General features: G+C 52.2%; 1 protein-coding gene across 1 annotated transcript; it reads left to right on the top strand.

The window, feature by feature from the left end:
• Positions 1 to 69: 69 nt before the first annotated feature.
• LOC148184397 (uncharacterized) lies at positions 70 to 10088 on the top strand. Its single transcript, XM_088054183.1, has 7 exons — positions 70 to 133; positions 860 to 986; positions 1636 to 1756; positions 3488 to 3790; positions 4179 to 4220; positions 7814 to 8155; positions 9664 to 10088. The coding sequence occupies exons 2-7, from the start codon at positions 969 to 971 to the stop codon at positions 10086 to 10088; spliced, it is 1251 nt and encodes a 416-aa protein (XP_087910309.1). The 5' UTR covers positions 70 to 133; positions 860 to 968.
• The last annotated feature ends 5208 nt before the right edge of the window (positions 10089 to 15296 follow it).

Here is a 15296-nt window from a genome sequence, read left to right as displayed (position 1 = left end):
CAGGTGCCGCTGCGGCCGCTCCCGGGCCGGGCCGAGCAGGAGCTGCAGCCCCGGGGCCCGGCCGGAGCTGCCGCTGGCACCGAGGCTGAGCGGGACGTCGGGGCCCAAGGCAGCGGGAGCCCGTGAAGAGCCGGTGAGGCTGAGGAGCACCTGCGGGGGCTGTGGCGGCTGGGAGGAAGCGCCTGCCCTGAGGGGACTGGCGGGGAGCTGAGGAACACGGCGGGACTGAGGGGACTGAGCGATGGCGGAGGTGGCGGAGGCTGGGGGGGGGGGGGCGCTGGGGGCAATGGCGGGGCTGGGGACGCTGAGGGCAGTGGTGGGACCGAGGGGTGTGGGGTGCGAGCGATGGCAGCAATAAGGGGCTGAGGGTGATGGTGGCACTAGGGGCGCTGAAGGCAGCATTGAGAGTTGCGGGCGATGGTGGCACCGAGGGCAGCACTGAGAGCTGAGGGCGATGGCGGCACTGAGGGCAGCATTGGGCACTGAGGGCAGTATTGGGAGCTGAGGGCGATGGCGGCGCTGCTGGTCCGAGGGCAGCGACGGCTCTCGGGACACGAAGGACAATGCTGGGGACCTGAGGGTGATGGTGGCACTGAGGGGCTGGCGGTGATGGTGGCACTGAGGGCAGTAGTGGGAGCTGAGGGCGATGGTGGCACCGAGAGCAGCATTGAAAGGTGAGGATAATGGCGGCGCTGAGGGCAGTACTGAGAGGCGATGGCGGCGATGGCGGCGCTGCCGGTCTGAGGGCAGTGACGGCTCTGGGAACACGAAGGACAATGCTGGGGACCTGAGGGCAGTGGTGGCACTGAGGCCCATGGCCGCTCGGGAGGGCACTCAGGGCACCGGGGGCTCTTTGCAGCCGCCGCATCGAGGGAGCCCTCCCTGCCCGGAGCCACCAGCCCGAGCTCAGCAGATGTTGAAGTTGTGGCAGATTCTTGGAGGAGAAGCTTCCATTGCCCCATCTTGAAATGGCCTCTTTCTTGGAGGTAAGTCTGCTCGATGACAATGCTGGGTCTGGACTGAGAGCTTTCTTGCAAGCTAGAGAAGGCTTCTTTCATTCAGATTTTGATGGACAGATTTTGATGCTTTTTACCCTACAGATTTTGTCACACGCTCCTGGAAATACCCAATTTTCCTCTGGAGCAGCAGCAGAGGGCTCCAAAAAGCAGCAAATTGGAATTTCATGTCTGAGCAGCTGGGTGGGTTGAGGTTCCCAGCCAGAAATGTGTGCTTTGCGTGTGGGTTTGTAGCACATGGTCCTGGGCAGTGCCTGGAGCGAGATCTGTCCTTGCTCACCCGTGCTGGGGACAAGGAGAGCCCCTGGATTTCTGCTGGCTGATTTCTTACAGCTCATGGCATAGGCCAGGGTCAGAGTGGGAGGGCACGAACGCTCCTTTGGTGTATTCTGGTTTTCTGAGTTCATGTTTTGCCTGGGAGATCATTTTTTGACAGCTTGAGCTTCTCTGCGGCAACTTCAATTTGGAGTTTAAAGCACTTGTCATGTGAACCACCAGGGCAGTGCTCCCCTCGTGTTCCACATCCCTTGGGAGTGGAGAACAGTTACTGTGTGCCTGAAGTGATTCCTAGAAAATACCAAGTGATCTTTGTTTGACTTGTTTTTGTTTTTCATCCAAGGAGGATGTCAGCGTTGTCCCTGAGTGTTCAGGGCAGCAGCCTGTCAACAGGGCTGCAGCTGAGACAGCCTTGCCTGGCAACACAAGCGGTGGGAACAGTTCCCTGGAGCCCGAGGAGCCTGGTAAGAGGGGAGCCCCCATTCCTTGTGAGAGGTCTAAAAGGGCTGCTCTGAGCTGGACAGACACAAAGGGAGATCAGGAGTTCAGTCCTGTCTGCAGTGTGGGCACCTCCTGAGCCTTTAGTTCAAATGCTGCAGTGGCAGCACCTCCCCGAGCCCTGCCCCGCGCGCTCCTGAGGAGGCACCGACACCGAGACCTCTGCTGTGGCAGCAGAGCCATCCCTGAGCCTGACCTGTGGGAGTTGTGTCACCAGCCCCAGTGTCCCCTGTGAAAAACGAAGTTCACTCCTGTAAATTTTAAAAAGTTTAATAAAGACAATAAGAGACATAAAATAAAGCAAAGAGTTAAAACGGTCGGGTGCCTTGGCGCGCTGCCAAGAGCACACCTGGTATCCTATGGATACCCCTTTTATCCCATCCTTGCTGTGAGGGGTTAATGCATATTCAAGCATGTCCCCTCCCTGGTTCCGCCTTCTTAGATCATGCTTTTGCACAGTCTCAGTTTCTGCTGGTCATCATAATTTTTTTGCTGGTCATCATTATTCTTGCTGGTCAGCATTCTTTTGAAGTCTGGTTTCCTTTTCTCTACAGATGGTCAGTTGTTGATAAGGGTCTGGGCCCCTCATCCTTCTTCTGAGGGCAGCTGAGCTTATCTTTCCCCCCTGCCCACGTCCTGGTACCGGTTTTTTTGATAACAGTTTGCTCTCCCTTTCCTGCTGCTGATAACAGCCTGTTTTCCACAGCTTGATCCTCCCATTGTCTTGCCTTGTCCGGATGAAACATATCTTTATTATTCAGAATTCCTATCTAAGCCTATAACTTACTAAGAGAGAAAAGAATATAGTGAAAGCATATAATATATATTTATCAGAATAATTGTGAAAAGCCAATATTTACAACATGAATTCACAACACCCCATTCCCAGCTGAGGTCCACAAATCAATTTGCTGCAGGGTGACAGCGCTGCTGAGGCGGTGCTGAGCGTGGTGACTGTTGCAGCAACAGCAAAACCCCACCAAAATGATGAAGCCAGCACCAAAATCCAAACTTTTTTGCCTCAAATCATAACCTAAATTTGGGAGCACTCTGCTCATACCTGTCCTGAGACACAGGAGAAAAACAAGCAGCACAACATCTGAGGGCAAACAATTGTCAAAGCCAGTAACCAAAGGGAAAGCCTAAATGTCCCCAGCCTAGCAAGGCCTCAGAGGAGAGAGGGAGCCCTTTGGGTTTGCATTCCAGATGAAAGCTGGTGCAGCCTGCAGGCCTTGAACGGAGCTCTTTTCCTCCCAGCTGTTCCTGCCAGGGCTGCAGGCAGAGCTGGAGGAGCTGTGGCTCACTGCAGAGGGAGTTCCCCAGTCCCAGGTAATGGAGCTGGTTCATGACTCAGCTCATGGCACTTTTCAGCCTCAGCCGTTCCAGTGAGGACTGAGGGCTCTGTCAGCACAGGGAAAGAGCAGGGCCGGGCTTCTTTGTGTGAGCTGGGGCTGTGTTCACAGCTCTCATGGGTGTCACTTGCACTGCAAGTGCTGCAGCTTTATGGGGATACTTCAGACCTTTGCAGTTTGGAAACCTCTGGAAGCATTGCTGTTCTCTGCAGAGCAGCTTCCAATTCCCAGGTCACACTCTGCATTTCTGGCCATTTCTCACAGTCCCTGGTAGGAGTACAGTTGCTGTCCTGGGAAAAGGTGCCCGATGGCCGCTGCTGACTCCGTGTTCCCGGTGTTTCTCAGAGCTCCACCTGCTGTACCTCGCCAGGAGGGCTGCCCTGCGTAGGCGGAAGTGCCCGAGCTCCCAGCCAGGGCCGGCCCTGGTGGGTGCCGATGGTGGCCGCGCTGCGGGGCCGCAGCTCCTCGTGAAGAGCCCCGACTGCTGCCCCGAGGTCCCTGCAGACACCAAGAGACTGAAGAGAGACCAGAAGGAGAACCTGCCGGGTGGCCTGGAGGTGTTCAGCTCCGCTTCCAGCCAATCCCAGCAGCACCTGGACTCAGCCCTGAGCAGGGACCTGCAGCTGCCACCCTCGAGCCACCTGTGCGGTGAGACCAGGGTGACATGGGGGATTTGGGGGTTTGAAAATCTTGGGGTCCATGTAGATGTGAGGTCAGCTGTGTGCAGGGACAGCTGGAACTTCTGTCTCTTGTGTGCCAAGGGGAAAGGACCTGGCAGTGAGGCTTCTGGCAGTGCTTTCCTGCCAAAGGATTGCAAGCTAGCCTGGTTCTCAGGAGGAGTGAATGGGGATGTGAAAGCTAAATAAACAAGTTCTTCATTCTTGGAAAACCCCAGAACTTGTTGGGGTATTTTCTTTCTTAGCCTGCTCAGGAAGATTTGGGATTTTATAATCCCTGAGAGAAGTACAATTGCTGCCAAGGGAAACGTGCACACAGCTGATGCTGACTGAGGGTCCCTTTTTCTGGCTTTCTCCAGACCCCTCCAGGACAAGTGAAGCTGCTTCTGGATTGCTCCCAGGTAAGGAGGCTTCCCCAGTTCTTCCAGAGAAAGTTTTCTACACTCCAAGAATTTAGAGATTTTTTTAATGAGGCCACAGCCTTGTCCACGTGTGCAGTCCTGGCTTATATTTGTTTTTTGTCAGTCCTGTTGTAATCTGAAGAATTTTTGACACTGGAATTGATAATTCAATATATTATCAGTGTAATTGTAGCAGTTTCCAGTAAATTAAAGTATTAATTGAGATGGGTGTTGATCTAGTGGTTCAAATTTGCCAATTTAGTTTCCCAGCCAACGCACCAAATAAATGTTGTGGTTTTAAAGCAGCAATTAAAAAATCACTAGAAAACTTATTTCTTGCTGTGAAATATGGATTAGAATAAGAGCAAAACAGGCTTAAAACTTAAAAGGAATAAAGAAAGTTTATTAACAAAACTACAAGAATAAGAAAACCAGAATAAACCCTCCAGAAAACCCCTTTATCCCCCACTACCCAACCATTCCCTTGTTCACATGACAACATAGACAAAAAAACTTTGGTGTTTACAACAGTCCCAATTCCTGCTAGAGTCTTTTAATCAGTCTTTGTAGAGAAACAGAAGTCTTTTTCTGCTAATTTATGGAGTTTCTCACAAGAAAACTATTTCAGTTATATCTTTCTATTTCTCTGATGTCAGCTGCCTGGAAATCTGCCATCAGTTTTCTCTTCTTATTTCACATCACTCTGAGGTGCATTATGGGTCAAATGAGTCTAGGGAGGTCATTTTTAAGGATGAGTTATTTAAAGGCAGAAGTCCTCTTTATTTGTCTCTGTGAGCCTCCCTGGAAAAAGAAGTTTTCTCTTTGCCTCTCAATGGTCCCAAATCTTCCACCATTACTTCTCCCCCTCTGTTCCAGCACCTCACTGTATCACAATTACTCCACTTTTTGCTTAAAATCTATACTTTGAAATACTTTATTCTGCCCAATATACTCTGTCATGAATTAAAGGAGTTTTTTTTTCAGAACACTATTGTCCATCTCCATAGCTTTAACAGAAAAATATTTTAGCTTATTAACGCATCTCCTTATTCTCTCTTCCCCATCTAAAACTTAATTATTTTCTTCACTGTCTTTGATGGTTTTATGATGTCTTCTTCATGTTGATTATCCCTCTCTCTCTCTCTCTCTCTTCCCCTCTTTCTGGGAAAAAGGAGTCATCTGTAAGTCTCATCCAGGCAGTGAAAGAATTAAAATCTTGGAAAGCTGCAGATGTTCATGGTGTCAGGTTTCAGTTTAGCAACAGAAACTACAAACCAAGCCAGGCCGGCCGGCTCCGTTTCTCCCCCCCACCGCCCTCTGCGACCTTGTCCGGCCTGGAGGGGGAGGAGGAGGCCGAGACAGAGCCTGTTACCTCCTCAGAAGCCGGAAACCAAAGAGAACCAGAGAGCCCTGGCCTTATATCTTAAGGTGGTGTTCACAAGTTGATCTCACTTCTCAGTGGTTAAAACCACCGCCAGTTCTCAGAAATGACCAATAGTTGGTCAGGAGAAAAGACTCCCATCAGCCTCCAGCAACTTCAAACTTCCCTAGCTCCCAAAGCTGTCTTAAAAGTAAAGTCACCCCAAGACAGTTACTCAAAGCACTTTGCAGATGTAAACATTCTGATGCTGAGGATTTTGGCAGTGAGTGAAGGCAGCTGGGGGAAAATATCCAAGCAAGCCCAGCAGATCTCTCAGTTCCAGTGCAGCTGGGCCATGAAACCACAGATTTTTGGTGGCCCAACCCACTGTGTGAATCCTAAAATCCAGAGCAATTCCCTGTGGCAGAGGTCAAAAGGGAACAGCTCCAGGGCAATGCTGGCCATGGCTGGCTCTGAGTCACCCAGCTGTGGATGTGCCAGGCATGGGCTGCTTTCAGCAGATGCATTTGCAGAGCTTTGGCTGGGCAGGCCCTTGGGTCCCCACTGAGCTCTCTGTGCCTCTCTAACACCGACAGAGGTGCAGAGCTGCTGGGAAACCCTGCAGGCCTCTCACTGATTTGGCTTGGCAGAACTTTACACTGTCCCAGCACAGAAGGTGCTTCACCTGCTCCTGCAAGTCCCTCTGCCTTGCTGAGGCCCCAGGGAAAGCAAAGGCCATGCCCTGCTACCTGGATGGGATAGGAATGTGCATCTGTGCTGAGAGAGAGAGAGCAGGGAAGCAAATTCAATCCTATTAACAATTACAGTTTGCAAACCACAGCTGTCAGTATTTCTGTGTTGGTATTAATGAGAAGGGTAGGGAGTAGCTTCATGTTTCGATGGAGGGTGAAGCAGTGTCAGAATTCAGCTTATTTCTGTTTCTTTTCTGGCATTTTTCCTGTCATAAGTCTCACAGCCAAGGGCATCTTGCTCAGAATCCCAGATCTGTGACCTTAGCAGTAGCCAAGTGTCCCCTGTCAACTTGTTTGCCTCAAAGTAAGCAAAGTTCAAAGCAAAGGTGTGTTCACAGTAAAGGTGTGAGCTCCTGGCTTCTTTTAGAGACAGAAAACATACTAAACTCAAGCCTGCTTGCTGAATTCTCTGGAAAATCTGACTCACTCAAGGGAGTAGCATTTTGGGGTATTTGTGATGTGACAAATTTTCTGTTGATCATTTATTCAGATAATCAGTAAGCCAGACCAATAATTCTTTTTTTAATGCTTTAACACATCTCATTGAAATAATATAACTTGAAATTTTGGCTTCAATCCGCAGCGGTGTTTTGAAGATGAGAATATTCATTTGAGGGAGGAACAGATTGCATTTGCAGAGTTGTGGTTTTTTGTTCAGCACACAGATTCTCTCATTTCCCCTTCTATAGTTGTAAGCATTAAAGTAAACCATCAGCTTTGGAAATGCTGCTCAAATGTACCTGTTTATATTTTGCTTAATGTATTTTTTGCATGAGCTGAAAGTACTCATTGGTCATTTACTTCATAGCATTCTTTGTAATTGTGAGACTGAAAAAAGACCACAGGAATTTCTCCCATCAACACAAAGTACATAGGAGAGCATTACAAAGACTCTTTAGCCATATTCATGTTTTGCTTTACATAGACCTTTATTAAATGTATAGTTTTAAATGTATTTTACCAAGCAGACTTTCAGTTAAGTTACAGCAATTCCTTTTCAGTCAGTTAGACAAGGGAAGTATTCCCACACACATCTGCAATACCCTCCTCGTCGTGAACTCCTTCCTCTGAAGTTTCAGAGTTGCAATGTAATAGAAGAAAATAATCAGGCACCACATCAGAGTTTAAAAGCGGGAGTGGTCCCTGCCCTGGCCAGGAGCAGAGGAGTTGTGGTTGCTGCCCCAGGCACCTGCACCACACCGCCTCGTTCGGGGCCGCTTCCGCTCTGTGGCATTGGGCACAGTCTGGGGACAGCTGTGACTCCCCTGGAGACCTGTCCATGGTGTTCCAGCTTCCTCCTGCACAGTGGAGCTTGAGGATCCACTGGAAGGAGTCCTCACCCGGGAGCTGGAGCTGCTGGGGCTGGCGCTGTTGTCCTCTCTGGCATCGTGGGAGCGCAGCTGCCTCTTGGCCTCTGTGCTGCACTGGTCCACAATGACATTGATGAGGTCACGAACCAGGGGTGCTGTGTGTTCCTCCAGGCGGTTCTGCAGCCTCAGAACCAGGATCGCCGCATTCGGACCATGGAGGCAGAGCTCACACAGGATGGAGCTCTCTGCACCATCTACCAGCCACCACTGGTCCTGGAATATTCCCTGCAGCTCCTGGCGCAGCCAGGGCCGCACGGGCTCCAGGAGGAGCTGTCCTTGACGGAAAAGTCCTGCCCACAACTCGGGCGGGAGGCCACCCACAGACTCCAGCTCTGAAGGCTCAACTGGGGACGGCATCCCCTGTGGAGAAGGTGCAGGGCCCTGGGGGCTGTTCTCGTCCAGCTGATGGGCAGCTCTCCTTGGCTGGCTGCTGGTCTCTGCTGCCTCCCCAGGGTAGGTGATGACAAACTGGACATAGTCCTGTTCGCGCCTCTCGGAAAACCTGACAGTCTCTATTGCTGTCCTGCAGAGCGGGCAGGAGGGATTTGTTGTGGCCCACCGCAGGATGCAGCCCAGGCAGAACTGGTGGCAACAGGGCAGAACTGAAGCCGCGTCATCCCAAGTCTCCTGGCAGATGGGGCAGTTGCTGTCTGTCCCTGTGGCCATCCGTGTGCTCTGCAGCACGTTGGGGACAGCTGAAAACCAGGAGCTGCTCCCCTTGCTGGTGTCACACGCTGCAGGAGGGAGAGACCATAGTCACTGGCTGTGCCAAGGAGAGGAATAAAAGGCAGGAAATGCCCAGGTGCCTGGAGAAGGACACCCTCCTGTCTCCCTGAGCCCTGTCACCTGCCCCACAGCCACCGCAGGGACACAAGGGTGTCACCCTCAGTCTGCACCTGCTATGCCAGCTTGCCCCAAGCGGGCAGGGTGGGGAAACAGGAGTCATGGCTCTGGGATGGGCACTGGGAGCTGCTGAATTCTCTGACATCAGCTCCAACACACCACCCAGTACTGGAAAGGCCTGACTTCACCCTCCAGACCTTGCAGTCTTGGTTGGCGGAAGTCAAGGTTTGCCCCAGATTGTCCCAGGCTCTGCTGGTGCCTGAGTGAAATCAGCAATGGAGGTGATGTCACAATCTGACACTTGTGATGTCACCCTCAACCACCCTGTGATGTCACAATAGGATGTTCCTCTCCTGCAGGTGCACATTGTCAGGTGCAAAAATAAAATACTCTTTCTTATTTTTAACTTCTACATTTCCGTGTTACTCTCCTTTGGTTACTTGTGTCAGGTGGCCACGACTGTGTGTCCCTGCTCCTGACACGCTGCTGAGCTGTCCCACGAGCAGGACTGTGGTGGGAGCAGTCGCCATGGGCTGCCTGGGGCATGGGAGTCTCCCACCCCTTTGGATGCCCCTGCCACAGGGAAAAGCAGAAGGGAAACCTTTGCTCCAAGCACATCCATTTCTGCTGGCATTTGCCCACAGTGCCCGAACTATCTCTGCTTCCCAAGTCTCCATGTTCCTGAAAAACAGTGTCTTGCTGCTCCTCAAAAGTACCAGCGATGGAGACTGGCTCGACCCTGCAGGAAGGAGCTGGAGTTGCTGACTCTCAGGAGCGGGGTACAACAATCCTTTTCTCTGAAGAACCCAGGATCCATCGCCACAGTCGGCAGGCCTTAATGTCGCAAATCCCTTCTTGTCTCAGATTGCTGTCATCATTCAGAGTTATTAGCTCTTCAGTAATTTTTTTTCCATGAGAAGGGCACTCTGGTATCCTGAGAGCTGGCTGCTGTGAGCCCAGGGTGCTCAGTGCATCCCCCACAGGCTCTGCCCAGGAACATCTCCTCAGGTGACAGTCCCCGGTCTCTATTCATGGGGCTTCTGCTCTGCCTCGCTGCCAGAGGCCATCACCTCCAAGCATTTCAGGCCAGTCTCTGCACAGGATTCTTCTCTTTTAAGGTTTAAAGTCAGACTTTGTCCTCTCTGCAGCCCCGCTCGATCGAGGGCACGAGGGCTCCTTGCACCAGGTTTTGGCGCCGTGTGACTGTTGTGCCTTGCTTACCCGATTAAATGAGTCCCCTTGGTGGTGTCAAGCAGAAGTGCGGCTCCAAAGCCAGGAAGGAATTCCCTTTGCTACTTCTTTTGGCAGCAGTTTTTTTTTTCACCGGCACAGTGACAAGGCCGGGCATCCACCCCGGCCACGACAAGGCCGCTTTTCACATTCCAAAATCCTGCTCCCCGCCGGGCATCGCCCGGCCGTGGGAGAGGCGGGCGGTGTGCCTGGGGGTGTCCGTGTGGCCCCTGAGAGCTCAGCGCTGATGCGGCTCTGCGGAGCTCGGCCATCACAAGGGGCTCCACCCTGCCGGCCGCGATGTCATCGGTGATGTTTTCCATTCCACGCTCAGGCGTCACAAGGCCTTTACCTGGACACGCCTGGCGACACGGGCTCCGCGGAGCTCCGCTGTAACCGGGGGCTCCCCCGGGGCCATTGTGACCTCACGGCCGATGCGGTCCCTCGCTGCCCCGCTGCGCTATAAAAGCGGGCACTCCGGCGCCGCGCCCGCCTGCGGCGGGATGGCTCGCTTCCGCCCGCCCTCCCGCAGGAGCCGCAGCCGCAGCCGCAGCCGGAGCCGGCGCCGCCGCTCCCGCCGCCGGGGCGTGCGCAGGAGGAGCCGGGCCTCCCGCCGCTCCCGGTACCGCCGCCGCCGCCGCAGCAGCCGCAGACGCCGCCGCCGGCGCTGGGCCGAGCGCGGGGCTCGGCCTCGCACGGCCCGAGGAGCGCGCAGAGCGCGGCCGTGGCGCGGGGCTGGCGATGCCAATAAAGGCCAGCAATTCCTACTGGCGTCTGCGTGTCCCTGAGTGCCCCTGAGTGTCCCTGAGTGTCCGTGGGTGCCCGTGCGTGTCCCCAAGTGGGCGCTTGCCCCGAGTCCCTGTCAGTGTCAGATCGCTCCAAACATTAATCCAAAACTACCAATGGCACCACTGAGCCATGTCCCAAGTGCCACATTTACCCGCCGGGACAATTCCAGTCCACAACGAGCCACTCGCAAACGAGCCACCAAAAAGTCACTGGGAAATAAAAAGACACTTCAGGGCCCTGCGACGACTGCAGGGGGATCAGGAGCCCAGGTACTGATTTCCTCAGCTCTTCCCAGAAAGCCAAATTGTTTTGATAGGAATAGGCAGATTCAGCCAGCCAATTCTCGGCTCCGAGGTTGGTATCAATGGGAAAATGTGGGCTTTGTTCACCACAGAAAGATCTACTCAACCCCTGTCTGAGCCACTGGCAATGATGGGAGGCACCTTTCACTGAGGAAAAAGAGTTCCAGCACAGGAGTCAATAGCGGGGCTCATTGACACAGCTTTAATCTGCTTTGGATGGGAGAAGGGTCAAACTTGGCTTGCCAATTCTAAGAAATGGCATGGTGTGCCAAAAATGGAACAAAGCAGCACAAATGGGATCCCTCCATCTGCTTCATGTGGGAAATGCGATTCTAAAGTTATTAGTTGTTGAACTGAGAGTTAATCACTGTTAATATTTGATTGATTGTTGGAGTTTTTAGTGCCTTTACCCCTGATTTTTTTCTCCCTGCTTCACCAAAGCAAATCAAATCAAAAGTGGTTACTTTTCCCTTACACTGTATCCCCTTCCCCTGGGGTAGTGCCTCCACCACTCCCCAGAATGGTGCCTGAGGCTGCACGCAAACGAGGTTGGACTGAGCACTGCCAGGAAACAAAAACCCCTAACAACAACGAGCCAACAGGAAAATAAAGGACCAAAAGAACATATCCTGGTGAAGTAAGAAGGAAGACCATCTTCCTACACCACCTGAACCTGCTTAGAAGTGGTCGCCATGACCTGGAAGGAACGGGAAAGGACGGACCCCCTGGACTAGGAGCCGGTAAAGCAGTCTTCCTAGGGACTCCCGTGAGGAAGGAAGGCCCAGCTCTGCCCTAGTGACAAAGCTGCACGGATCCTCCTCTTCTGCGGCGTCCAGTGGGAGCAGTGGTGGTGTGTGCGACCCCTTGGGCCTCCACCCCAGAGCTGTCCAGTCCAATAAAGGCCTTTTTAAAAGGAGCTGGTCTCCTGGCCAATTCATAAGAGCTTGGGGGCTCGTCCGGAATAGCCACACCCCGAAGAGGACCAGGGATGGGACAGCCGCCCAGCCTATCGGGCCTCCAGGGCACAGCTGGCTATACTGGATCCAGAAGGACAGCCTGGGATCGACGATGCAGCAGAGTGCCAGATTGGGTAAGCCACCGGTGACGGGAGGAGGAGGCGAGTGAGTGTGGTGTGAGTGAGACTGGGGCTGGCAGCTCGGACCCCCCAGGGCCAATGAGGACTGGCCAGTACTGTGGTTCCAGACTCCCGCGAGGCGGCCGGCCGGGAATGGCCGGAAGCGAAAGTGGCCCAACTGGGCCCAGAGAAGCAGGTGAGGCATCTCCTGGGGATAGCAGGGCCCCCCCTCCGAGCGTGCGGAGGGAACCAAGAAGTGTGAGTGGCACACAAAGGGGTAGGTACCCCAGGGACTAAACGGTCTAGGTGACCGCAGGGCATGTGGGGGCCTAGATATTGTGAGAGTCACACGCCTTTACAGGGTATCTCCAGACACCGCCAGTACCAGGGGTGGTCAGTGAGAGCACCCACTTCCCAGAGCTAGATCACGACGTACCGAGAGGTGCTGTGCTGTCGCAGTCTAAGGGAGAGGCTGTAAACCCACTGCCTAGGGCACGGGGGTGGGGAGTCCAATGTGGGCGAGGCAGGCAGCATACACACACATCCCTTCTGGCCTGGGCCATTCTGCTGGGGAGGAGTGGCCAACCTAGGAGGCAAAGGGGGTTAGGAGTGACAAACCTAAGTGAAGGCCTAGGGGGGTTCTGGGACGTGTAGACACCTAGGTCTAGTGTGAGTCACACGCTAACGGTACTAGGGCCAGGACGTTCTAGCCTGGGAGGAGGCTAGACAGGGAAGGTCTTGAGGTTACCCTAGTACTAGGGACCCTGGCTGTGTTGATCAAGGTAGTCCCAGAGGGGGCAAGGCGCAGGGGTACGGTGAGAGGTGCAGCGTAGGCAAAGTAAGCCCTACAGAGGCTGACCTCCATGACCTGATAGGGAGATCAGGTCTAGTGTGCGTCGTGTGAGAGGAATCTGGCCAGAGAGAGTGTGTGTAGTCCCATCCGTTCCCCAATATCCTATTCCTGGTGAGAGAGTGGAAGTAAGCAAGTGTTAAACTGGTTGAATGAAAATAAGTTTTTTTGAGAGAGTGTGTAAGCCTCAGCTTTTTGGTTGATCGGTTGTATATAACTTCTTTGCTTTAAAGAGAAGGGCCGAGTAAGTTTTAAGAGTTGATCTTGTGTTGCCCGTCAGTAATTTTCCATTTGGGTAGGGCACCTTAAGATTTTTGTAAGAGGTCCAAGTTATTGTGTTAGCTGTTTGTAATTTTCTGTTTGGATGCCCAGAAAGAAGGAAATGGGAAATTGTGTTAGCAAAAGAACAGGCTCCCAAAAGAAGGATGAAGATAGAATAAAGAACATTCCCCCTAATAGTCCCCTAGGAAAAATGCTAGATCAGTGGGACACCCGGGAGGCCACAAGAGGCCTGGACAAAATTAAAATGATCCATTATTGTATAGAAGTCTGGCCTAGATTGGAACTCCAGGGGGAATGGCCATGGTATGGGACACAGGACACCTGGATGTGTTCTCAGTTAAAACAATATTTAAAGTCCCAGGGGAGCCCAGATGTGGATCAGCTAACGTATGCTGCCTGCTGGGGAAAGAGCACCACAGACCAGGAAACAGCAGAAACATATAAGGTGCAGCAACAAAAAGAGAAAAGAGAGAAAGGAGAGGAAATCAAAAGATGGGACCCCCTTGATTACCTACCTCCCCCTCCTCCGGTCTACCCCACAGTCCCTCAAGCCCCTTTCCCAGATCTTCTAGTTCCTCCTGTAGTAACTTCAGTTTCTCCCTCAGCCTCTTCTGTTGAGACTTCGGTTTCTCCCCCTCCAGAATCCTCAACCTCCTTAATCTGCTCACCAACTTCTAACACCTCTGTCCCAAAATCAAATCCCTTACCCACTCCCACTGTTCCCCTGCCCTGGTCTTCTAACACAGTTACACCTTCAGTCTCCCCCTCAGTCCTTCCACCCAATCCTTCAATTCCATCTCCAGTGCCTCCCACTGTGAGTTCAGTTCATTCTCCCTCACCCACTGTTATCCCCTTACTTCCTCTTAATTGGGAAATGAATACCAATCCCCTGCCCACAGGTCAGCAAGCCTTTACACCTCCCACTCCCTCCCAAGAATGGAACACGATGGAAGGGCCATATTGTAACACCAGGTCTAGAACGCAAAGAGTAGAGAAACTTTTCCCATTAAGGGAAGTCCCTGTGGGCGGAGTTGCTGGAGGGGTTGGATTTGTTAATGCCCCATTAACGGCCTCTGAAGTCCGGGGGTTTAAGAAGGAACTGGGCAATCTGGTGAAGGACCCCGTAGGAATATCTAACCAAGTAGACCAGTTCCTTGGGCCCAATATTCATACGTGGGGTGAACTGGATTCTATCTTTAAGATCTTGTTCAGTCCAGAAGAAGTAAGGATGATCAGAGCAGCAGGGATGCGTATATGGGAGAGGGAAAACAGGTTAGGGCTTCCAGGGGATCAGAAAATGCCCGTGATAGACCCCGGGTGGAACCCAAACCGAGAGGAAGGGAGATGAAATATGGAGGATTACAGAACTTTAATGATTAGAGGAATCAAAGAAAGTGTTCCCCAGAGCAGTAATACCAAGGTAGCTTATTGCGGAATGCAAGAGAAAGATGAGACCCTGGCAGCTTGGTTAAATGGGTTAAAAAGGAATTTTCAAATGTATTCAAACATAGACTCTGATAGCCCTGAGGGGCAAGTACTATTAAAGTGCAGTTCATTACTAAATCCTGGCCAGATATTAGGAGGAAAATTGAAAAAATGGAAGACTGGCAGGAGAAAGGTATAAATGAACTATTGAAGGAAGCCTTAAGGGTCTATCTCAGGAGAGAGGAGGAGAGAATGAAATCTAAGGCCAGGATCATGGTGGCTATAGCCAAGGAAAGCCTGGGAGACCAAGAGAAACAGCCATCTGAGACAGGTGGGAGTCAACCAAAACCCTCCATGGGAACATCGAAGAATAAAATTGTGCCTTCCTGGGTGGGTTAAGGGTGATAGGAAACTGGGGATGCTGGTAGAGAGAAGAAAATGTTATTATTGTGGGGAGGAAGGGCACATAAAGAAGGACTGTAACAAGCTGACATCTGACGAGGCCATTGCAAAGGAACAGGATGCCCTAGAAAAGATCTTGAGAGGTGGCGATTAGGGGTGTCAGGGGCTCTACGTGGTGGGGGACCCAATGGAACATCGAGAGGAGCCCTTGGTGAATTCTGAAGTGGGTCCTCAGAACGAGGAATTTGAATTTTTAGTGGACACAGGAGCAGATAAATCCAGTACAAATAAGCTTCCTGTTGGAACTACCATTGGTAAAAGAGTTTGTGAAGTGATAGGGGCAGAAGGACGAGCATTCCAAGCTCCTGTAGTGGAGGGTGTTGAAATAAAAGGTAA

This window comes from Pseudopodoces humilis, chromosome 4 (genome assembly GCF_049639895.1).
Source record: "Pseudopodoces humilis isolate 2021_Gansu_Grassland_sample_001 chromosome 4, ASM4963989v1, whole genome shotgun sequence".
Lineage (NCBI taxonomy): Eukaryota > Metazoa > Chordata > Aves > Passeriformes > Paridae > Pseudopodoces > Pseudopodoces humilis.
This window is presented reverse-complemented; position numbering and strand designations above follow the sequence as displayed.

Excerpts from the sequence above, each read along its gene's own strand:
- LOC148184397 (XM_088054183.1), top strand. Across the intron at positions 1,757-3,487 it reads CCTGGAGCCCGAGGAGCCTG|AGCTCCACCTGCTGTACCTC; the intron begins GTAAGAGGGGAG and ends GGTGTTTCTCAG. Across the intron at positions 4,221-7,813 it reads TGCTTCTGGATTGCTCCCAG|GCGGTTCTGCAGCCTCAGAA; the intron begins GTAAGGAGGCTT and ends GTGTTCCTCCAG.